At 33.1% G+C, this 24,567-nt stretch overlaps 1 protein-coding gene across 1 annotated transcript; it reads left to right on the plus strand.

Moving 5' to 3' along the window:
- The first annotated feature begins 1,553 nt into the window (after window positions 1-1,553).
- LOC124914243 (ankyrin repeat-containing protein BDA1-like) lies at window positions 1,554-21,659 on the plus strand. Its single transcript, XM_047454751.1, has 4 exons — window positions 1,554-1,778; window positions 19,850-19,930; window positions 20,044-20,463; window positions 21,360-21,659. The coding sequence occupies exons 1-4, from the start codon at window positions 1,554-1,556 to the stop codon at window positions 21,657-21,659; spliced, it is 1,026 nt and encodes a 341-aa protein (XP_047310707.1).
- The last annotated feature ends 2,908 nt before the right edge of the window (window positions 21,660-24,567 follow it).

A 24,567-nucleotide genomic window follows, 5' to 3' on the forward strand; every position in this document is an offset into this window, starting at 1 on the left:
ACAATCCACCGGAAAGAACCGCAGATGTATTCCAACCCATTCCCATCAACACAGTTATTCCCGTTCCCATTCCATCCCATTCTCCAAGGCAAACCGAATCTTCGGGGAGCAAGGAGAACAAGTCAATCTCCAAGGAGGAAGCAGAGGTAAGCATTCACTCTGAAATCTCCAAGTCACCGAGTAAACGAGTTGGAGAGGTATTGGCCGATGTGGGCTTGAATACCTCAGAAGCAATCAATAATGTGGTCCAAGAGATCACAAAAGAAACCGAAGAGGACGATGTTTCAAGTCGTCGGAAGCCAGATGATCAAGTTGAGATACCTGATCAGACAGAAGCTCAACCGGTCGATGAGACGACCAAATCAACAGAGATCACACCTCCGGCTCAGGAGGGAAATTATGAAGAACAGGAACCTTCCGGTTCCGCAGGAAGGAAGACAACCTCAGAAATCCAACCGACCACAACACCTGATGGTTCCACTCAAGTAAACAAAGGGAAAGGGATTCTTATTGAAGATACAACGGTAACCGGAACGAGCGCGCTGCAAACCGACCCTCAGCAGGAAGCTATAATCGGAGACGAAGTCATCTTCACCGCAGTGCAAGAGAATGAGATCTTCGAGGAACTTATTCAAGACATGAACAAAGGTGTGAGTGATGCGTTGGCTCCATACATCTTGTGGGTGAAGCTCAGATGCGAAACCAAGTTATCCGACATGGCTCCAAATCTAAATGGTAATAAGCATTAGGATAGGCTCGTCAAGCTAGAAGAGAAGGCACTTCAGCTGGCTAACACAAACCTAATTCAACCGGCTTTCAGCAAAGCAGCAGTCATCCTTGAAAACGCACGGCTACAGAAAGTGGAGAATGCCTTTCAAGAAACCCAAGGATCGACGCTAAACCCGATTGAAATGAGGATGACCGAACGGTTTATTACGGTACGAGAAAAACTTGTGCAAAATCTTGATCATCTTGACAAGCAGTGGAGGAAAGGTTGCCAACGCCAACTCAACAATGCCAAAGTATATCAAAGCAAACCATTCTTTATGAGTGGTGAGACATCCGGAACCTCTGAAAATTTGGAACAAGAAACCTCTCAACCGGTCAAAGCTCCGGAAATTGATCAGATCAAGCAAGCGGTGGCTGAAACAGTTGACTCATGCTTGGGAAATTTTAAGGTCACAACCGACGAAAGAATCACAACGGCTGAGGCCAACCTATCAAACTCTCTAAGGTCCATGATGGACACGGCCATGCAGACAACAGTAAAAGCCTTGATAAACGAATCCGTCCAAACCGCAACCGCTCCATTATTGGACATGCTGCAAGCAATGGCCATTCAGATCGGAGAAATGTCCAAGGTTCAAGTCACCACAACTCTGACGCAAATCGAAACGGATGCTGAAACCGCAAAGAAATTGCAAGAGAAAGAAATAGAAAGGGAACGGTTACAGAAGGAGATTGAAGACAAAGACTTCGCGCTTGCCCAACAATGCAACGAAGAAGAACAGGCCAACGTCCAGAAACTCTAACCGGTTCCATCGTCCCATTCAATGGATACAAGGAACAAGAAGAAGCGAAGCGTAGTCAAGAACGTGATCAAGCGGGCAGAACAGAAAATAGCTTTACCGGTCGTGATAAATGCGCCACCACTTGATGAAGAAGAAGAAGAAGATGCTGAGGAACTTAACCGGCAAAAGAGAAGGGCAACCGCAGGATCTCCATCAACTCTAAGCTTCAGACCTTCTAATGCTCCACCGCCTCCACCATCGAAACCGGTCTGCACCAACTTTGGGTTCAAGAATAGGAGTACCGGCCACTCAAGTGTATGGGCCGGAGTGCTGATTGATGCCGAAAGACGTGATAGAGAGTGGAAAGCAAGAAAAGAGGAAGAAAGAAGACAGTTGGAGAAGGAAAAGGAAAAGGAGCTTCACAAGGGGGGATCATCCAAGCCCTAAATCTCTTTCTTTATTTATTTCAAACAACTATGCCTTACTATGTTTCATACCTTGGTTACTTTGTCTTTTTCTGATAAGTTCTCACATTTTTCTTCAAAAACAATCAAACTCATGTTTTTGAAACATTTTCTCCAAAAACAATATAAACACATGCTTTTCAAAACCTGCCACACATTACATGTTTTGAATATTTATTCTAAATAATCAAAAAGGGAGAAATTGATAGAAAAATTAAGTAGATTAATTTTGGAACCGGCCACACATTACATGTTTTGAATATTTATTCTAAATAATCAAAAAGGGAGAAATTGATAGAAAAATTAAGTAGATTAATTTTGGAACCGGCCACACATTACATGTTTTGAATATTTATTCTAAATAATCAAAAAGGGAGAAATTGATAGAAAAATTAATTAAGTTAATTTTTGGAACCAGCCAGACGAACTAAACAGAAGTTAACCTTCATGTGCAGGTACAGATCAAAGCCGTATGAACCGGTTGGCGTATCAAAACCGGTTGCTTCTCTACTTCAAAGAAACCAGTTTCAAGTGATCAAGTTAAAGATCAGAGAAACCGGTTTTCACTTTCTCAAGCGACCGGTTAGCCAAGACAGAAACCTTCATTCCAACCGGATCATACTGCACAAGACACAAAAACCGGAAGGTTCAGAACAAAAGTCAGAAGATTCAAACTTCAAGAGTGACGTACCATGACGGAAGAAACGTGTTTTGAAAGAATAAAAGAAGATCGGATCCGATCGGAAGCATGCGAGGAAAGTAATGATGCTTTATTGATCTGAAATTGACAACCGGAAGTGCATGTTCAACACGTGTCCAAATCTGAAAACCGGCTACGTCATCTTTTGCTTAGAGCTGCCTGCATGAATGCCAGGTGTTGAGGAAAGTGAAGCGTGCAAGCAACCTTTTCTGCAACAGGCGTGATGACGATCGACCAATCCGCAGGAGAGAGAAGAAAGTAACCGTTGGAAACTTTCAGCTATAAAAGGAAGATCAAACGTCTTCATTTAATGCACAAGCAGTTCGAAGAAGTTCAGAAGTAGTTGAAAGTTGTAAAAGCATTAAATTCTAGAGAGATAAAGTCCTATACACTGTAAAACCGGTGTGTCTAAAACCGGAAGCTCTTTGTGTGACGTTGTGTTGTGTTGTTGTATTACATCAAAGTGTGAGTTTGGTGTAACCGGCGAGTAGCGAAGTTGGGCTCGACCGACAGTATTGTTGTAACTCTAAAGAGTTAGTGGAGATCCTTCTCATAACCTGAGAAGAAGGAGTGCCGTAGGAGGGTTTGCTCCGAACATCCATAAACAAATCCTTGTCTCGTGTTCTTTTCTTTGCTTCTATTACTTAGCCTAACCTCAAACTAATTATACTCCTAAAACCGGTCACTCACCTCCATTAAACCGACTCCTTCTTAAACATCATCCAAAGTCGCATTCGTTGCTTCAACCTGAAACAGACATTTCCGCCCTTGAACCCGGTTCAAGAGTCTGTGACAGTTTGTGCAGTGCTGAGAACGGTTATAGTCTCTAATCGGACTATCACCAAAGTGTGTGTGTTGTAAGCGGCCACCCTTACCGAAACCGGAAAACACCCCGGTCCTCCAAGGGCGTCCCCGATCCTAACACAATGCAACTTGAAGTTATTGACGACAAACTCGGAAATAAGGACTTCTCCTTTTTCAACACCTCGCTCCTCTATAAATGGTGGTGGAGATTCCTCAACGAAAACACAAGTCTCTAGAAGAAAACAATCATCACCAAGTATAGACTTCATGATAACAAATGAATGCCTCTTTTTGGGAGAAAGTTTATGGGTGGAATCCTATGGGGGAGTATTTGTAAAACATGGGAGAAGCTCCATCCCCTTCTCATTTTTACGGTTGGTAATGGTAAGAAAATTGATTTTTGGAATGATCCGTGGCACTCTAGAGGAAAATTGTTAGACACTTATCGAGATCTTTTTAAGATCTCTAATAAAAAGAAGGCTAAAGTGGCAGACTATTTTTGTCTCACATCTAACAAAATTTTTTGGAGAATTTCTTTAAATATACAACTCTCCACAGAAGATGAGGGGAGACTAGTTCTCTTCATAGATGCTCTTACCAGCGTTTCGATTGACCTAAAGACTGACGACAAGTTTTCTCTGTCTAGCTCTCCTGCTTTTAAAACTAGCTATATTTATCATGTGTCTCTCTAAAATACTCAATCACGATTTCCTTGGAAAGATGCGTGAAAATAAAAAATTCCATAAAAAATCTCGTTTTTTGGTTGGGAAGCTATTAATAGAGGAGTCTTGACAACTAACAGAATAAAAAAGAAAGAATTTCATCTCGCTAGTAGATGTAACATTTGTTTGAAGAATGAAGAATCCATTGATCACATTCTTCTACATTATGACATTGCCAAGAGCATGTGGGCTCTTCTGTAGAACCTTCTTCAATTTTAATGTGATACACCATCAAAAGTCTCTGATTTTTGGGTCAAATGAATTGAATTGTATTCTAGATACAAAATTGCGGATGACTAAAAACAATCCCCCTCATCATGTGGTGTACAATCTGGAAAGAAAGAAATATAAGAGTTTTTGAAGGGAAAAGTTATGTATACGAGCATATCAAAGGATTTATGTTACACGCGTTCGCCTTAATCCGAAAAAGAGGGACTTGTATGAGATGATATTTTTTGATCTTATTGCCATTTAATATTCTTATGTTGTTTTCTTATTTATTGTTTTGTTTTTTATTTCCCTTTTATAACGTTTGAACGCATCTTGTGTTCTTTTTAATAAAAGTTGAACTTTTAAAAAAAAATTAATATGTTAAATACGTAAGATGTGTATATATAAATTTTACCATATAGAATGTCAATTATTTAAAATGTGTTTAAAAACATACAAAATAATTATCCAAATAAAATTAGTAAATAATTTATTAATTGAACGAGAATGTAAATATATTTATAAAGACGTTTGAGAATGCTAATATAAAAGTGAGTTATTTGGGGAAGAAAATGGGAAAGATGTGGGTAGTTTGTGGAAGGAAATAAGAAAGATGATAGTAATTAAATGAATTTATAGTTGAGATATTTATAAATATATATTATTATATTATAATTTAATGAAAATATGAGTATAAATTATAAATATATATTATTATATTATCAAAATCAAATTATTATCATATATTTATTATTTAATGTATTAATAATAATTGAAATTATAAAATAATTTTAAAATAAATAAATTAATAAAAATAATATCGGAGAGAATTATTAGGAGAATCACATTTCTATTCATATAATTTAATTATTTTTATTATATTTTACTTTAATTTATATTATTTAAGTTGATATTTTAATTTAGTACGATTTAATTTTAATTATATATATTACATTTATAAAATTAAATAATTTTTTAATTGAATGAGAATATAAATAGATTTAGAGAAAATGTTAATGTAAAGTTGAGTAGGTTAGGACAGATGACTAATTGTGTTTATATAGTTTCGTATGTATACTCGTGCTCGTGTCTATACTCGTGTCATATCCTTGTAGACTCGTGACATGTTACAATCGTATAAATTCACAATCGTGTCGTGATTGTGTCGTTTCGTGCTTGTGTCATGTTATACCCACAACCCGAGTGAGATAATATTATATTGTGTTATTTTGTACTAATATCGTGTTGGATCGTGTCGGTTCGTGTTGATCCAACCCATTTCCTAGCTCTAGTCGAGCCAATCATTTTCATTTCTTATTTTACTTGGCATTCGAGAGAAATATAATGTATTGAGGGATGATTTAGATCGAGTTCGAATAATTTTTAAGAAAGTTTGTTTTTTTTTCGCATACAAAAGGGTAGAGCCAATGGTTATTAAACCTATCAACTAGAGAGATCTCTACACTAAACATAGGAAGGAAAGACATGAAACTTCATAAATCAAGTAAATTAATATTGTTTAAGAAACAAATCAAACGAAAATTGGTGGAATTAATGACCTCTTTAATAGCCACAATAGGTTTTGTGGCCGGAATATATCCTCTTAGTGGTGCCATTGGGCACACTGCAGGATTATCCATTCTGAATGAAAAAAGCAAGAATGGTTATAAGATATTTTTTTATATCAAATACAAAAGGCTTCACATCATCTAAGAGTGTGATATTCATGTTGAGAACATCTCTGAGTGTGATATTCATAATGATAAGTGTATTATCCTTTAGGAATAAATTGCTCATGTGGCTACTCATGATGATCTTATTGGTGGTAATTACTGCACTGGTTTTACTTACATGGTGGCATTGATTTTCTACACTAATCAAGACACTTATATTCTATTTCTTCACTCCAAAGTAACATTGATGAAGTAAATATTCCAGTATTTGCAGCAGTTCTTTGGATGAGGTTAGAGATGAGCATCGAGTATAAACGGTCATATTCGACTCGGGAAGGTCGTGTTAAACTTTCAATCGTATCGTGTTAATTCGTGTCCACAAATTTATTTGTGTTGTGTTAACTCGTGTTTAAATTTGTGTTTCGTGTTATTTGGACTAGAGTTTTGACTTAATTGTGTCGTGTCGACGCCCGTTTTAATGTGTGTAATATCGTGTCTTGACACGCTCATGTTAATTATTTATTTATATATATATATATATTAAATTATAGTGTTAGTAAAAATGATAAAATATGATTATTAACTTATTTATTTTAATTTAAAAATTAAACTTAAATTAATTTAATAAGTTAAATGCGTGAAATATGTTATTTAAAAAGCCAATTAATATGTTAAATATGTAAGATGTATAAATATAAATTATAACATATAATTCATAAATAATAATTTAAATGTCAATTATATAAAATGTGTTTTAAAACTTACAAATAATTATCCAAATAAAATTAGATAATAATTTATTAATTGAATGAGAAAGTAAATATATTTAGAAATATATTTAGAAATATATGGTAGTTTGAGAATATTAATATAAATGTGGGTAGTTTGGAGAAGAAAATAAGAAATATGGGTAATTTGGAGAATAAAATGATAAAAAAGGGTAAAAATTAAAATGAATTTATAGTTGACATATTTATAAATATATATTATTATATTATAATTTAATGGAAACGTGGGTATAAATTATAAATATATATTATTAAAATTAAATTATTTACAGTATTAATAATAATTAAAGTTAGAAAATAATTTTTTTAATAATTTAATAAAAATAATATGGAGAGAATTATTAGAAGACTCACATTTCTATTCATATAATTTATTTATTTTTATTATATTTAATTTTAATTTATATTATTTAAGTTAATATTTTATTTTAATATTTTAATTTAGTAGGTTTAGTTTTAGTGTTATATATATATATATATATATCATTTATCAAATTAAATAATTAAATAATTTATTAATTGAATAAGGATCTAAATAGATTTAGGGGGCTTGGCTCAATTAAAGGAATGAGAATCTAAATGAAATAGATGTGTGTATTGAGAATGTGTATAATTGATAGTTCAAAAACCACCTAATTTTATTCCCTTTCCAATTCTCGAGTTCAAAAACCACTTACCAAGGACTCCCAATAAAATGTTTATGTAAAGTTGTGGAGCTTATGTTATGTGATTAATCATGTTTATGTTGTTTCGTGTGTATACTCGTACTCCCGTACCTATAGTCGTGTCATGTCTGTGTCGACTCATGACCGTGTTACGATCGTATAAACTTATAATCGTGCCATAATCGTGTCATTTTGTGCTTGTGTCGTGTCCATCCCACGACCCGAGGAAAATAATATCATATTATGTTGTTTTGTACTAATATCGTGTTTAATCATGTCGATTCGTGTTGATTCAACCCATTCTCCAACTCTAGATGGAGTTGATGACCCTTTATTTTTATCACACACAATTCGCTTAACTTACATTGTAATTAAGAAGTTTGTTCACGTCATATTGGTTATGTGTAGGAGAGTAACAATTAAGAATAAATACAAGAAAATGGGTGATTATGTAGTCATTCAAGTTTGATATATATCTTTCATGAAGGGTGGTCATATTATTTGATCAACTAGTTAGATTAAGTTGATGATTTATTTTATAATGTACTAATTATCATCAATGTTAATGTCTAATGTCTCAAAAACAAATTATTGTATTTGAGGGTGAGCTATACATATTTATACAGATGTTAGTATGAATAAATTTATTGTTATGTAGTGTTTATTCAATTAATAGTAAAATTTTCTACTTTTGGAACCCTCAAACCACATTAGAATATAAATAGATTTAGAAAAATGTTAATGTAAAGTTGAGTAGTTTATGTCATATGACTAATTGTATTTATGTCGTTTCGTGTGTGTACTTATGTTCGTGTCATGCATATACTCGTGTCGTGTCCGTGTTAACTCGTGATCGTATTATGATCGTATAAACTCATAATCGTGTCGTCTCGTGTTCAACCTACGACATGAGTGAGATATTATAGTATTGTGTCGTTCTGTACTAATATCGTGTTGAATCGTGTTAGTTCGTGTTGATCCAACTAATTTCCCAGCTCTACCTCACACCAATTAATTTTTTATCTCATAATAGAAGTCATGTCAAAGACTTGGACATTTTCGAGTCTCTTCAATCTCGGGGAGTAGAAAACAATCAAGTTATTGCTCCCTAACTTTAGATTTGATTGAAAAAGCTTAGGAAGGAGATACATGAAACCTCATAAACTAAGTGAATTAATGTAGTCTAAGAAATAGATCAAACGAGAATGAATATAAAGAAAAATGAACTCTTTAATGGTAGTGGCCTCTTTAATAGCCACGTTGGGTTTCCAGACCGAAATATACCCTCCTGGTGGTGTTTGTCAAGATGACACGAATGAGCACGCTATAGGATTATCCCTACTAAATGACAAAACTAAGAATTATTTTGAGTTATTTTTAATTTCGAATATAATAGGATTCACAACATCTATGAGTGTGATATTCATATTGTTAAGTGGATTACCCTTTAGAATAAATTGCTCATGTTATTAAGTGGATTACCCTTTAGAATAAATTGCTCATGTGGCTACTCATGATGATCTTATGGGTGATAATCACTGCCACTGGTTTTCCTTATATGATGGCATTTGCTTTTCAACACCACTGAATACACTTATATTCTAATTCTTCATCCAAAGGTAACATTGAGGATTTAAATATTACACTATTTGCAGCAGTTCTTTGGATGAGATTGATGGCCCTTCTTTTCTTCGCACACACAATTCGATTTGTGTCGTGTTAATTTGTGTTCACGAGCTTATTCGTTCGTGGTAACTCGTGTTTAAATTTTTGTTTCATGTTAATCCGACTAGAGTTTCGACTTAATCGTATCGTGTCAATACACGTTTTCATGTGTGTCATGTCGTGTCTTGACACATTCATGTTAATTATTAATCATTTATATATATATAATTATATTGTTAGTAAAAATTAAAAAATATGATTATTAATTTATTTAATTTAATTTAAAAAACTTAAATTAATTTAATAAGTTAAATGTGTCAAATATGTTATTTAAAAAACTAATTAATATGTAAAATATGTAAGATGTGTAAATATAATTTTATCATATAGTTTCATAAATAATTATTTAAATATCAATTATTTAAAATGTGTTTTAAAACATACAAATAATTATTCAAATAAAACTAACTAATAATTTATAAAATTAGATCATTTATTAATTGAATAGGAATATAAATATATTTAGAAAGACATGTTACTTTGATAATGTCAATGTGAAAATATGGGTAGTTTGGGGAAGTGCACGGGAAAGGAATAACAATAATTTAATGAATTTATAATTGACATATTTATAAATATATATTATTATATTATAATTTAATGAAATGTGGATATTAATTAGAAATATATATTATTATATTACTAAAATTAAATTATTATTATTGTATATTTATTATTTAATGTATTAATAATAATTAAAATTATAAAAAAATAAATTTTAAAAATAATTAAATAAATTAATTAATAAAAATATTACCGAAGAAAATTTTTAGGAGACTCACATTTCTATTCATATAGTTTATTTATTTTATTATATTTTATTTTAATTTATATTATTTAAGTTAATATTTTATTTTAAGATTTTAATTTAGTAGGTTTAGTTTTAATTATATATATTACATTTACAAAATTAAATATTTTATTAATTGAATGAGAATGTAAATAGATTTAGATAAACTGTTAAAATAAAGTTGAGTAGTTTAGGTCATGTGTTTAATCGTGTTTATATCATTTCGTGTGTATACTTGTGCTTGTTTCGTGTCTATATACTTGTGTCGTGTCAATGTCGACTCGTGACCGTGTTATGATCGTATAAACTCATAATCGTGTCGTGATCGTGTCGTTTCATGCTTGCGTCGTGTCCAACCCACGAACCGAGTGAGATAATATTGTGTTGTGTCGTTCTAATATCGTGTTGAATCATGTCAGTTCGTGTTAATCCAACCCATTGCTCAACTCTACCTCACACCAATTGATATTTTATGTCATAGTAAAAGTCAAGTAAAAAACTTGAGCATTTTTAAGTTTTTCCAATCCCAGGGAGCAAAAAACAATCAAGTTATTGCTCCCCAGCCTCAGATTAGACCTAAAAACTTAGGAAGGAAAGGCATGAAACATTGTAAACCAAGTGAATTAATGCTGTGTAAGAAACAGAACAAATGAAAATGTGTGGAAAGAAAAAATAACTCATTAATTATAGTGATCTCTATAATAACCACGATAGGTTTCCAGGCCGGAATATACCCTTTTGGTGGTGTTTCGCAAGACGACACGAATAAGCACACTTCAGGATTATCAATACTGAATGAAAAAACTAAGGATTATTATAATGTATTTTTGATTTCTAATACAATAGGATTCACAACATCTCTAAGTGTGATATTCGATAAGTGGATTACCCTGTAAGAATAAATTGCTCATATGGCTACTCATGATGATCTTATGGGTTGAAATCACTACCATTGGTTTTACTTACATGGTAGCATTGCTTTTCTACACCAATAAAGACAATTATATTCTATTTCTTCACCCCAAAGGTAACATTAAGGATGTAAATATTCGTATTTGCAGCGGGTCTTTGGATGGGATTGATGCCCTTCTTTCCCTCACACACACACAATTCACTTAACTTACATTGTAATCAAGAAGTTTCTTCGCATCATATTCGCTATTTGTAGGAGAGTAACAGTTAAGAATAAATACAAGAAAATGAGTGATCATGGAGTCATTCAAGTTTGGTATATATCTTTTATGAGGGTGGTCATATTACTTGATCAACTTGTTAGATTAAGTTAATGATTAATTTTATTTTGTATTAATTATCAACAATGTTAATGTCTAACGTAACAAAAACAAATTATTGTATTTGAGGGTGAGCTATACATATTTATAAAGATGTTAGTATGAATAAATTTATTGTTATGTAATGTATATTCAATTCATAATAAAATTTGCTTCTTTTGGAATCCTCCAACCACATTAGAATATAAATATATTTAGAAAAAATGTTAATGTAAAGTTGAGTAACATATGTCATAAGCCTGATTGTGTTCTTGTCGTTTCGCGTGTATACTTATGCTTATTTCATTCATATACTCATGTCGTGTTCGTGTCGATTCGTGATCATGTTATGATCGTATAAACTTATAATCGTGTCGTCTCGTATCCAACCCACGACATGAGTGATATATTATCGTATTGTGTCATTCTGTACTAATATCGTATTAGATCGTGTCAGTTCGTATTGATCCAACTCATTTCCCAGCTCTACCTCACACCAATTAATTTTTTATCTCATAATAGAAGTCATGTAAAAGACTTGGACATTTTCGAGTCTCTCCAATCTCGGGGAGTAGAAAACAATCAAGTTATTGTTCCCTAACCTTAGATTTGATTGAAAAACTTGGGAAGGAGATACATGAAACCTCATAAATCAAGTGAATTAATATTGTCTAAGAAATAGATCAAACGAGAATGAATAAAAAGAAAAAAGAACTCTTTAATGGTAGTGGCCTCTTTAATAGCCACGTGGGGTTTCCAGGCTGAAATATTCCCTCCTGGTGGATGGCATGAATGAGCACGCTGTAGGATTATCCCTACTAAATGGAAAAATTAAGAATTCTTTTGAGGTATTTTTATTTTCGAATACAATAGGATCCACAATATCTTTGAGTATGATATTCATATTGTTAAATGGATTACCCTTTAGAATAAATTGTTCATGTGGCTACTCATGATGATCTTATGGGTGATAATCATTGCCACTGATTTTCCTTACATGGTGGCATTTTCTTTTCTACACCAATGAAGAAATTTATATTCTATATGTTCACCCCAAAGGTAACATTGAGGATTTAAATATTACACTATTTGCAGCAGTTCTTTGCATGGATTGCTGGCCCTTCTTTTCTTCTCACACACAATTCGAATTCGTGTCATGTTAATTTGTGTTCAAGAGCTTATTTGTGTCATGGTAACTCGTGTTTAAATTTGTGTTTAAATTTGTGTTTCGTGTTATTTCGACTAGAGTTTCGACTTAATCGTGTTGTGTCAATGCACGTTTTCATGTTTGTCATGTCGTGTCTTGACACATTCATGTTAATTATTAATCATTTATATATATAATTATATTGTTAGTAAAAATTAAAAAAAAATATGATTATTAATTTATTTAATTTAATTTAAAAAACTTAAATTAATTTAATAAGTTAAATGTGTCAAATATGTTATTTAAAAAACTAATTAATATGTAAAATATGTAAGATGTGTAAATATAATTTTATCATATAGTTTCACAAATAATTATTTGAATGTCAATTATTTAAAATGTGTTTTAAAACATACAAATAATTATTCAAATAAAACTAATTAATAATTTATAAAATTAGATAATTTATTAATTGAATAAGAATATAAATATATTTAGAAAGACATGTTAGTATAAAGTTGAGTAGTTTAGGTCATGTGTCTAATCATGTTTATATCATTTCGTGTGTATATTTGTGTTTCTTTCGTGTCTATACTCGTGTCGTATTTGTGTCGACTCGTGACCGTTTTACGATCGTGTAAACTCATAATCGTGTCGTGATCATGTCGTCTCGTGCTTGTGTTGTGTCCAACGCACGAACCGAGTGAGATAATATTGTGTTGTGTCGTTTAGTACTAATATCGTGTTGGATCATGTCAGTTCGTGTTAATCCAACTCATTGCCCAACACTATCTCACACCAATTGATTTTTTATCTCATAGCAATTCCGCATTTTCAAGTTTCTCCAATCTTAAGGAGTAGAAAACAATCAAGTTATTGCTTCCCAGCCTCGGATTAGATTAAAATACTTAGGAAGGAATGGCATGAATCATTATAAACCAAGTGAATTAATGTTGTCTAAGAAACAGAACAAACGAGAATGGGTGGAAAGAAAAAAGAACTCATTAATTATAGTGACCTCTTTAATAACCACGATGGGTTTCCAGGCCGGAATATACCCTCTTGGTGGTGTTTGGCAAGACGACACGAATGAGCACACTTTAAGATTATCAATACTGAATAACAAAACTAAGGATTATTATAAGGTATTTTTGATTTCGAATACAATACGATTCAGAACATCTCTATGTGTGATATTCATATTGATAAATGGTTTACCTTTTTAGAATAAATTGCTCATATGGCTACTCATGATGTTCTTATAGGTGGCAATCACTGCTAGTGTGTTAGATAAAATTAGATCGGCTAAATATAACTTAACAAAAACAAACTTCCTATGTAGGAACAGTTAAAGAATTCAACCGGTCAAGTAACTCAACCGGTTAAGTAACTCAACCGGTCAAGCAATTCAACCGGTCAAGAACCTAACCGATCAAGAAGATAAGACCGGTCAGATAAGAAGGCCAAAATCATTGGACAGTCGGTCAATCTGAAGATATGAAAAACCGGAAGTCATCCGGTTAAACTAATCAACCAATCGGTGCAAATAGATACTTTGAGTATCTGTTGAAGATGATACCAAAGGACTGATCCTAGTATTACCATATTCATACAAGTCTGAGGACAATCTGCAGGCTGCAGAAGATCGTCCGACAGGATCTTTCCACTCCAGGATAAATCAGAGACGCAATCCTCTAGGTACAGGCAACTGTCCAACCGACAGTTGCCATAATAAGTAAAAGACAAACCTAGCCGGTTTGACCTATACACTGGAAGTCTAGACCGCCAGGTCTGAATCACTGAACCTCTGTTCAACCAATCAGATTCAAGGAAATGAAATGTGACCGTTGGCACATTTCACCTATAAAAGAAGGAGCTGAAGAGGAGTAAATGCGGTTACCAGTCCTACTAACTACAAGATCCAAGATTTATTACAAGTTTATCTCTCTACAATATTTAGAGCTTAAGTGTTTATTTGAAGTGTGATTACAATTTCGGTGAGAATTGTACGAGTGTTTATCGAGAAGAAAATAAGTCTCGATCGGATTGTGTTTGTTTATTCCTTAGTGAATATCCTTCCCGCGGTTTCAAGAGGAAGGGGTGACGTAGGAGTTTATTTCGGAACATCCATAAAAACCTGTCTTGTTATTTACTTTCTGTCGGCCTTGCATTCTAGCCGATTCTACCTAACCTGACTTACTGAATCTCAAACCGACCAACTATACACCAAACCGACTTCACCTAAATCCGGTTATGTCCATCCAGTGTGTGCTGCTTCAACCTGAAACAAACCACTTCCGCACTTGAACTCTGTTCAAGGGTTTGTGACAGTTTGTGTAGTATTGAAACTCCGGTGTTAATCTCTAACCAGATTAATCACCAACCTTTGAGTGAAACGCGCTAACCGGCCAGACCCCGGTCCGCCATCCGCGATCTAGATCCTAACACAGTGGTTTTACATACATGTTAACTTTGCTTTTCTACACCAGTAAAGACACTTATATTCTATTTCATCACCCCCAAAGGTAACATTGAGGATTTAAATATTACACTATTTGCAGCAGTTCTTTGGATAGGATAGATGGCTCTTCTTTTTCTCGCACACACAATTTGATTTCGTGTCGTGTTAATTCGTGTTCACGAGTTTATTTGTGTCGTGGTAACTCGTGTTTAAATTTGTATTTTATGTTAATCCGACTAATCGTGTCGTGTCAATGCACGTTTTCATGCGTGTAATGTCGTGTATATTTTATTTTAATTTATATTATTTAAGTTAATATTTTATTTTAATATTTTAATTTAGTATGTTCAGTTTTAATTATATATATATTACATTTAGAAATAATTTATTAATTGAACGAGAATGTAAATAGAGTTAGACAAACTTTTAATGTAAAGCTGAGTAGTTTAGGTCATGTGTCTAATTGTGTTTATATCGTTTCGTATGTGTACTTGTGCTTGTTTCGTGTCTATACTCGTGTCGTGTCTGTGTCGTCTCATGACCGTGTTACGATCGTATAAACTCATAATCGTGTCGTGATCGTGTCATCTCGTGCTTGTGCCGTGATCAACCCACGACTCGAGTGAGATAATAGTATGTTGTGTTGTTTAGTACTAATATCGTGTTAGATCGTGTCAGTTCGTGTTAATCCAACCCATTGCCCAACTCTATCGCACACCAATTGATTTTTTATCTCATAGCAAAAGTCAGGTCAAATACTTGGCATTTTCAAGTTTCTCCAATCTCGGAGAGCTGAAAACAATTAGGTTATTTCTCCTCAGCCTCAGATTAGATCGAAAAATTAAGGAAGGAAAGGTATAAACATCATAAATCAAGTGAATTAATGTTGTCTAAGAAACAGATCAAACGAGAATGAGTGGACAGAAAAAAGAACTCTTTAATGGTAGTGGACTCTTTAATAACCACGATGGGTTTCTAGGCCGGAATATACACTATTTGTGGTGTTTGGCAAGACGACACGAATGAGCACACTTCTGGATTATGCTTACTGAATGACAAAACTAAGGATTATTATAAGGTATTTTTGATTTCGAATACAATAAGGATTCACATCATCTCTAGAGATGGTTGTCATTTAACATTTTATACTAGTGTTGGGTACACATGTGAACTATCGCATTTGTTGATTTACTTGAAGGTTTTCTTCTTGATAGACTGTGAATCCTTGTAAATGAAGGACTTCACTAGTTCACGAAATGTATATTAAGAAATGAAGAGGGAGAAATTTGAGCCCTGAAATATGCAACAATCGAAATCGAGAATTTTCCTAAAAACGTTAGAAAATCCTGAGAATTTTTGTGTACGTTGAACATATTTTTATAAACACTTTCCACATGATTAAACAACTTTTTGGGGTTATGAGACACCCGATATGATTCTGATAAAACGAGCCTTATTTTGAAAATGTTTCAAAAATTCTGAAAATTTTCATGGAGGTAAAAAATATTCTTATGAACCTACTACGAATATTTCATAATTTTTCGGGCTTTGAAGCTCACGAAATGAGCATTCCTAAATAAGTCATTTTTCAAACGGTCCCCAAAAATTATGGAAAAATATTATTTTTGTTGAAAATAATATTTTTTAGCATCCCTGAATTTTTGGAATTTTATAAAATTGTATGGAGGCTCCAATTGAAAAAACAAGAATGTTTGGCATAAAAGGAATCCAAACAAGTCTTAAGGAATTTCTCAAAAGTTGGAAATTGAAACTTATATCCAAAATTAGATGAATATAAAGTTGAAAGATGAATTTGAAGTTGACAAAAGTCCAAGGGCCAAATGAATTCGAATTCTCAAAAAATAATTCGAATATGGAAGTTTAGGGTTAAAATTGAACCAAGCTAAAAGTAAAGGGGTTGAATTAATTCAGTATTAAAAATTAATTCCAAATTAAAACTTCCTATGCAATTTTAAATAAAGGAAAAGTCTAAGGGACAATTTGAACGCACCTTGAAAATTTGGGAAATCGGATAAGAGAAACAAAAAGAAGACTGTCGCGACCTTCATTGTCTTCCTCGAACTGTAGGCATTTCGCTCCTTACCGACGTTGTGGATGTACATGGAATCTCTGCCTGACCTCGCCTACTCGGAGGTTGCCTCGGAATTAGTTTCACCTTCATGGTCTTATTATTCGTCAAGAGCTTGCTGGAATCAGACATTGAAGAACAAAAGTGTACTTTGTTCTTCCAGATCCGACATTCCGACATCCGATCGAGCATCAATACAGCCTCGCTTTCGCTTCATCCGATTGAAGTTTGTCCCGATAGAGACTCGCCAAAATAATTGCGACCTCTGGAGAACATTTTGAAACAAGGAAATAGAGAACAGAGGAAGCGAATGAACGCTTCTCCTGTAAATATGGAAATAAGGATAAACGATAGTTACCATATGAAACTTTTTCTCTGATCGCACGATGACTCTACGAATAGCACAAGAGTATTCCTCATCGCCTAGAGCTTCGAACTCACCTACGCCGCACCGAAGAAGCCTCCTGAAACATTGCTAAAGAACTAACCAACAATTTTTCCTCCTGCAACCAAAACATGAAGATTTCAGCGAAGAGAAATTCTAGAAACGACGCCAAACTCGACCAAACCTCTTCCTATCTAGACTCTATCTATCCTAGGACTCTAACAGCTAGGATAATCAGCAATGAAAAAAAAATTAAACATCATTCATCAATTAACAAACATAATTTAATTAATCAACAAAATGTGCAAAGACCGTCGACGTTAGTGTACAGAACCGACTTCATACATGATTACAAAAACATGAAAGCAAGAAAGCCTTCCTGAAGCAAATAAGAAACAAAGAAGAACTGCAGTTGAAGATGATCTCGATGCAATCTTCAAGAACTTGCCAGAAACATCTATCAAGTGTTCTTCATTTGGTTGCTTTCTCTTCTAGCCTCTCTCTTCTCAAGTGTGTATTTTAGTCAAATGAATGCCAATGGTCGTAACTTTTTTTCCCTAAATGAGGCAAAGTCTTTAAACACCCCTTGGGTAAGGGTAGTGTAGGAATTAAAATGTTTAGGGGAACCGACAACTTCTTTATTAGGTTGAACCGACCTAAAATCCTTCTAAGCTGTGTCAGTGCTTAATTTTTCTGTGTAGGTAACTAGAAAAGCTATACTTTAGGCATTTGCTTCAGCCAAATGGTTAAGTGTAGACCAAGTTACACATTTATGAAGTTAGGTATTTTCTAATTTCAGTTTTCTGCCAATTTAGATCAACCAACACTTCAAATGGCAATAACTTTTGACTTATACCACCATTGAGGTTGAGCCAGTACACATTGGAAATGGTAGATTGTTAGCTTTAACTTTGTGTTGAAAGGAATCTTCAAAACTGGTCGTAGGTCCATGAAATCCGATATGGAACGTCGGGGTCTCGAAGTGAACAACTTAGCTACGGACGACCTCACGTGGGTTGTAGGTCGAACCATGAGTGTTACTTGGTATCAAACGAAAGGTAACTCAAAGGCCTTTCTAATGTTATCTCGTTAGCTCAAAATGGTTGGGTCAATCAAAATATATGAATTTTTAAAGTCAATGCAAGCTCCAGTTTGCTCTAAGAACAAAATGGCTTATCTTGTGTCTGGTTGTCGGGCTAAATTGACCGCCTTAACCATTGAATGGAGGTACGAGACATGTGTCATTCAAACGACTATGTCTTAGATTTCCAATCGTAGGTCACAATCCAAAAACTAAGCACTACAACATTAGTTATGAATTAAACGCCGAGGATATGTCTAGTTTGATCCTATCTTGGTCGCGTCGTCTTTTACCGTCGATTTAAAGGGGTTAAGAGCGTTAACATTACTCCGGATTCAGACGAACATTGTATAGGACTCTTCAAGATTTCTAAAACATCCAAGAAAAAATAATTCCGTTAAGTATAGTGACCTGGGTGATTTTTTGAAGTTGAAGGTGCTCTAGAATTTCTTAAGAAAAAAATACCTCCAAATACATGATTTGAGTGTTTTTCAAATAAACTACGCACATGGAGTCGGCACGAGCGTTATTGAATCACTTTGGGCACGAAGTCTGATGCGTTAACCTTTGTTGACCCTCTCTCGACTCGCCCGATTCAACTCGGTTTTGACAATTTTTCCCTTTTAAGGCCTTTGCACAAAATTTCTAACAACAATATTATACTCAAAATTCAAGATTTTTCAAACCAGTCAATCTGAAGATTTCAGGTTTTCCAAATTCCTATTATTTTTGAAAAATGACGTTTAGACACATAAATGGGTCCCAAACTGGTTTGACACATTTTGTCCAACAACAATATTATACTTAAAGTTCATGATTTTTCAAGACAGTTATTTTGAACGTATGAAAACCATATGAAGCTTGAGTATATTTGAAAATTGGTGTTTGAACCGCTACTCGAGGGTCACTCCGAGCCAATTTCAAAAAGTGATTTTTTATGTTGTTCTCTCGGTCCAATAATCAAGTATGAACAACATACTAAACCGGACAGACTCATTTTATTTTCGGGATGTAAAAATTGAGTGTTTACAAAGTTTTTTTACAACTTGTCCTTTCAAGTTATTTTTATTAAAAAAAAATTAAAATGAAATATATTTTAGTATTTTCATTTATAAATGGAATAATTTTAGAGTTGGAAATGAATTGAAAAATCAAGCTATTGATCTACTTGGTCTAACTTTAATTAGTAATGGTTACGTATACATTTAAAACTATTATTCCCAATTGGTCTATTTTTACAAGTATTTGGTCTTTGTTTGTTATGTTTTTTTTTATTGTTTATCATTCTTTTAAAATTTATGTATAAATATTGCTCCATCTTTTCCTTTCTTAGAGAGAGATATAATTCAATATATATTCATAGATGGAGATAGAACAAGGAAGAGAGCAAAGACTATATGAAGCTGCAGAAGAGAGCAAAGACTATATGAAGCTGCAAAGGAAGGCAATGTTGCCTCTTTGGATAGGCTAATCCAAGAGGATCCTCTCATACTAGATCGCTACACCATCCATACTTTTCGTGAAACCCCCTTACACTTGGCTTCTATGTTTGGGCAGTTAGAATTCGTCAAATCGATACTAGCTCTCAAGCCTGAGTTGGCTAAGGAGCTCGATTCGCCAAGCTTGACATTTCTCCATCTTGCATCAGCCAAAGGGTACATAGAGATCGTGAAATCTTTGCTACAAGTAAACAAAAACATGTGTTTTGTACTTGATCAGAACGGGATGAATCCATTACACTTGTCAGCAACAAAGGGTCGTGTCAATGTTCTAAGAAAGCTCGTTGAGGCTGAACCGGAGGCAGCTAGGGTCAAACTAGATGGGGGAGACACAATCTTGCATATTTGTGTGGAGAATAACAAGATGGAGGCTTTGGAAATGTTGGTGCAAAGGGTTGGGGATAAAGAGTTTTTGAATTCATTTGATGCTCATGGTAATACTATTCTACATTTGGCTGTCGCTAATAAGCAACTTGAGGTATGATATAATTAATGCAATTTCATCTGTTCATTTTGAAAATTATTTAATAGTTATTCAAACTTGTGAACTTTATTACATAATAAGGACAAACTTGTGGACTTAATTACATAATAAGGACAAACCATTAAAGTTTTCAAATTAAAAAAAAAAATAGCATGAACTTTCAACTTTAATTTAGATATTTTTTTTTATTAAGAATTGAACAATTGAGAAATTAAAATTAGTCCTTTCATTTAAGAGACATTTTGATAAGTTAGATCTTATCAAAATGAATAGGTCCAATAAACTATGATAATGTAATAAAAGGATAGGGGTCTCATCGGGATTTGAAATGGTATCAATATTTAAAGGTAAAAAACGGTAAAGATAATTGTCCAATTCAATAAGATTTGTAATGTTTTTTTGACCTACAACTTTTTATATTTTATATATTATTGACCTTTTAAACAAAATTATAATAATATAGATTTTTTATTATTATTTGGGATAGTGATATCTAAACAAACAAAGGACTGATTATTACGAGACAATAAAAAGTCAATGGATTCCATCTATAAATTTTAAGGTTCGAGATCTAATTTATTCGAAGATGTATATGTTTTATTTCATATTTTCATATTTTGTGTTTATTAACTAAATAACTCATTACTTTTTATTATATACAAAATATTTAAAAAATAAATGAGAATAAAAAAAATGTAGTTACATCAATTAGAAAACTACATTAATAAATTAAGTAAGATCAATAAATTTGATTTCCATTCATATATGCTAGCTATCCTCTAATTCTTCATCTGGCTGCTCTAGAATCCATAAAATTCTTCTTCAAAATAGTAATAGTTATATTTTTAACAATGAATCAAGAAAATATTTTGTCATAATATGGTATGCAGATTGTTAGATTTTTGGTTGGTAACACCAATACAGAGGTTACCTCACAAAACTCCATGGGCCTCACACCAATTGATATTTTATCTCATAGTAGAAGACATGTCAACGACTTGGGCATTTTCGAGTCTCTCCAATCTCGGAGAGCAGAAAACAATCAAGTTATTGCTCCCCATAATTCCCGGCTTCGGATTAGATCAACAAACTTAGGAAGGAAAGACATGAAGCCTCGTAAACCAAGTGACTTAATGTTGTCTAAGAAACAGATAAAACGAGAATGGGTGGAAAGAAAAAGAACTCTTTAATGGTGGTGGCCTCTCTAATTGCGACAATGAGTTTCCAAGTCGGAATATACCCTCCTGGCGGTGTTTGGCAAGACGACACGAATGGGCACATTGCGGGATTATCCACACTGAATGACAAAAGAAAGAATGGTTATAAGGTATTTTTGATATCGAATACAATAGAATTCACATCATCTCTGAGTGTGATATTCATGTTGATAAGTGGATTAACCTTTCGGAATAAATTGATCATGTGACTACTCATGATGATCTTATGGGTGTCAATCACAACCACTGGTTTTACATACATGGTGGTGTTGTTTTTCTACACCAATAAAGACAAAAATATTCTACATTTTAACACCAAAGATAACAATGATGTTGGAGATATTATAGTATTTGCAGTGATTCTTTGGTTGGGGTTGATGACCATTCTTTTCCTCGCGCATACAATTCGCTTAACTTACATTGTAATCAAGAAGTTTGTTCGCTTCATATTGGCTATGTCGCGGAGACTAACAATTTGGGATAAATACGAGGAGATGAATGATCACAGAGTGATTCAACTTTGATATATATCTTTCATCTAACTATATGATGAGTGTTCAAATTATTTGATCAACTTATCAGATTAAGTTGATGTTTTAATTTACAATGTATATGTTACTGTCCAATGTCACAAAACAAATTATTGTGTTTGAGTGTGTACTTTTATACTCTTGTTTATTTAGTATGATAAACTTATTGTTATGGAGTGTGTACTTAGTATATTCAATTCATATTTAACTACATAATATTATTAAGATTTTCTTCTCTCAAAAAATTCAAGTCTCTAATTTTTTATAATTCGAACGATGTTATATCATTTTCTTTTTATAACTTTTCATTGTTTTGATGATCATTTTTTAAATTTGTTGTCAATTTTTTAGTAGTAAAAGAGATTAAGTTACCGAATCTAAAATTATTTTTTAATTTTAAAAATAAATAGTCATTAAAATTGATATTAATAATATTTAACTACATAATATTATTAAAATTTTCTTTTCTCAAAAAGTTAAGTCCCTAAATTTTTATAATTCGAACGGTGTTAGATCATTTGCTTTTTATAACTTTTCATAGTATTGATGATCATTTCTTAAATTTTTGTTCCATTTTTTATTAGCAAAAGAGATTAAGTTACCGAATCTAAAATTATTTTTTAATTTTAAAAATAAATAGTCATTAAAATTGATCTTTGAATTGGAGGTCATTTTACATGTATCATCATCATATTATTTTAATGAGTTTCTCTTGTTTTATCATATATATGTACATATGGTTAGTTATTACTTAACCATACATTTTCGGCCCTTTATACCAACTATCGGCAAATGAAAATTTTGACTGTTAGAGAATATTCTAACGTATTATTTTTATTTTTTTAATTAATTTATTAGATTTGTAAACGTTTTAGACATTTTTAAATAGAGTATTATTTTAAAATTTACACATTCTAATTTGTCAAAATAATTTGGGTGACCAAAAAAATTTGTGATGCGAGGAAAGATTATGAGAAATTCGAAAAGACTAGTCAACGCGCTCAAAGGCGAGTCAAAACGGTGAGTTAGATCCGAGTCAAAGACTAGTCAACGCGCTCTAGACTTAGTCAAATGCAAAGCCACACTACATGTCTTCCCCAATTAGGTCGTAGACGAGTCTTCTCCATATTGTCGGGATCTTCAACAGAAATCACCTTCAAGTGAAGAACACTAAGAACCTATTCTTCATTTGGCTATTTTGAAATTTGTCTGAAAGCTTGGAAAATCAACTAGACACATTTTCTTTAAAAATTCACCGAGGGCTGGACACTTAACCAATTTGGATGAATTTGGTTAGAAAGATAAGAGGATCATTTACAATTCCAATTAGATATAATTCCAAATCAATATCTACATCTTCCATGAATCTCTGAAGAAGACAAGAGTATGAACACTATGTTTGAAATTGACCACCTTGCAATCAAAAAAGTGTGGAAGGAGTTGTAGTCCACCAAATTTAGCCATGATGTTCTATATCAAACCTAAGACATATGTCGATCGATTGACACTGATCTTAATACTCCAAACAATGATTAAGGCATATGTATGAAAATCAACTAATCCGAAAAGTTAATCTATGATAACATCGACTTCATGAAGCATAAGTGAGTTACACTCAACCAAATTGGGTCAATGACCTACCATTGTAAAGGTCTATTTATTACATTTTTTTTGGTACCAAGAATGACACATAGTTCGATCTACAGTCCAAGGGAGGTGTTGGGTTTTGGGGTCATATTTAATTAGAGTTTATATATTGTAATTGGGCTTTAAGCCTTTATTGGGTTTAGGAGTAGTAGTTTAGTCTTTTGGTTTTGTTGTACTTCTATAAATAGAGACATTGTAACCTAGGGTTACTTGGACCATTATTCCATGTAATATCAATAGAATGGACGACTCCCCGAGGATGTAGGCATTGTTGGTCGAACCTCGTTATATCTTGTGTTCTTTATTATTCTTTATCACTTTATATTTATATCTTCTTTTTATCGCGTGTTTAGATTAGATCTTTTCTCAACAAGTGGTATCAGAGCATGTTTTGAGAATATTTATCATGATCTATTTTTGAAGATATTACAGAAACCCTAACCACCATTGAAGAAGTTGTTGGATATTTGTGCTTTTGTTGAAGATGGCTATTGGAGAAACGACATTAGTTGGAGAAGATTTAGTCGCTGTGAAGATTTGATTCGAAATTTTCAATTTCTAAGGAGATGTCAACGGTCGTCAAAATATTTTTTAGTTTTTGGTGACGCTCTCTTGAGAAGAAGAGAGAAGAAGACAATGGGTTTTTTGTTCTTATCGAAGGCGCCAATGGGTGCAAGTGACGAAAAGTCGTCGTGTAGGCAGCG

Source organism: Impatiens glandulifera, chromosome 9, assembly GCF_907164915.1.
Source record: "Impatiens glandulifera chromosome 9, dImpGla2.1, whole genome shotgun sequence".
Lineage (NCBI taxonomy): Eukaryota > Viridiplantae > Streptophyta > Magnoliopsida > Ericales > Balsaminaceae > Impatiens > Impatiens glandulifera.

Bases quoted from the DNA above. Each gene is read 5' to 3' on its own strand.
- LOC124914243 (XM_047454751.1), top strand. From the start codon at position 1,554: ATGGATACAAGGAACAAGAAGAAGCGAAGCGTAGTCAAGAACGTGATC. The intron at 1,779-19,849 runs GTCTGCACCAAC...ATATATTCATAG, and splicing joins CGCCTCCACCATCGAAACCG to ATGGAGATAGAACAAGGAAG. The intron at 19,931-20,043 runs GCAATGTTGCCT...ATGTTTGGGCAG, and splicing joins ATATGAAGCTGCAAAGGAAG to TTAGAATTCGTCAAATCGAT.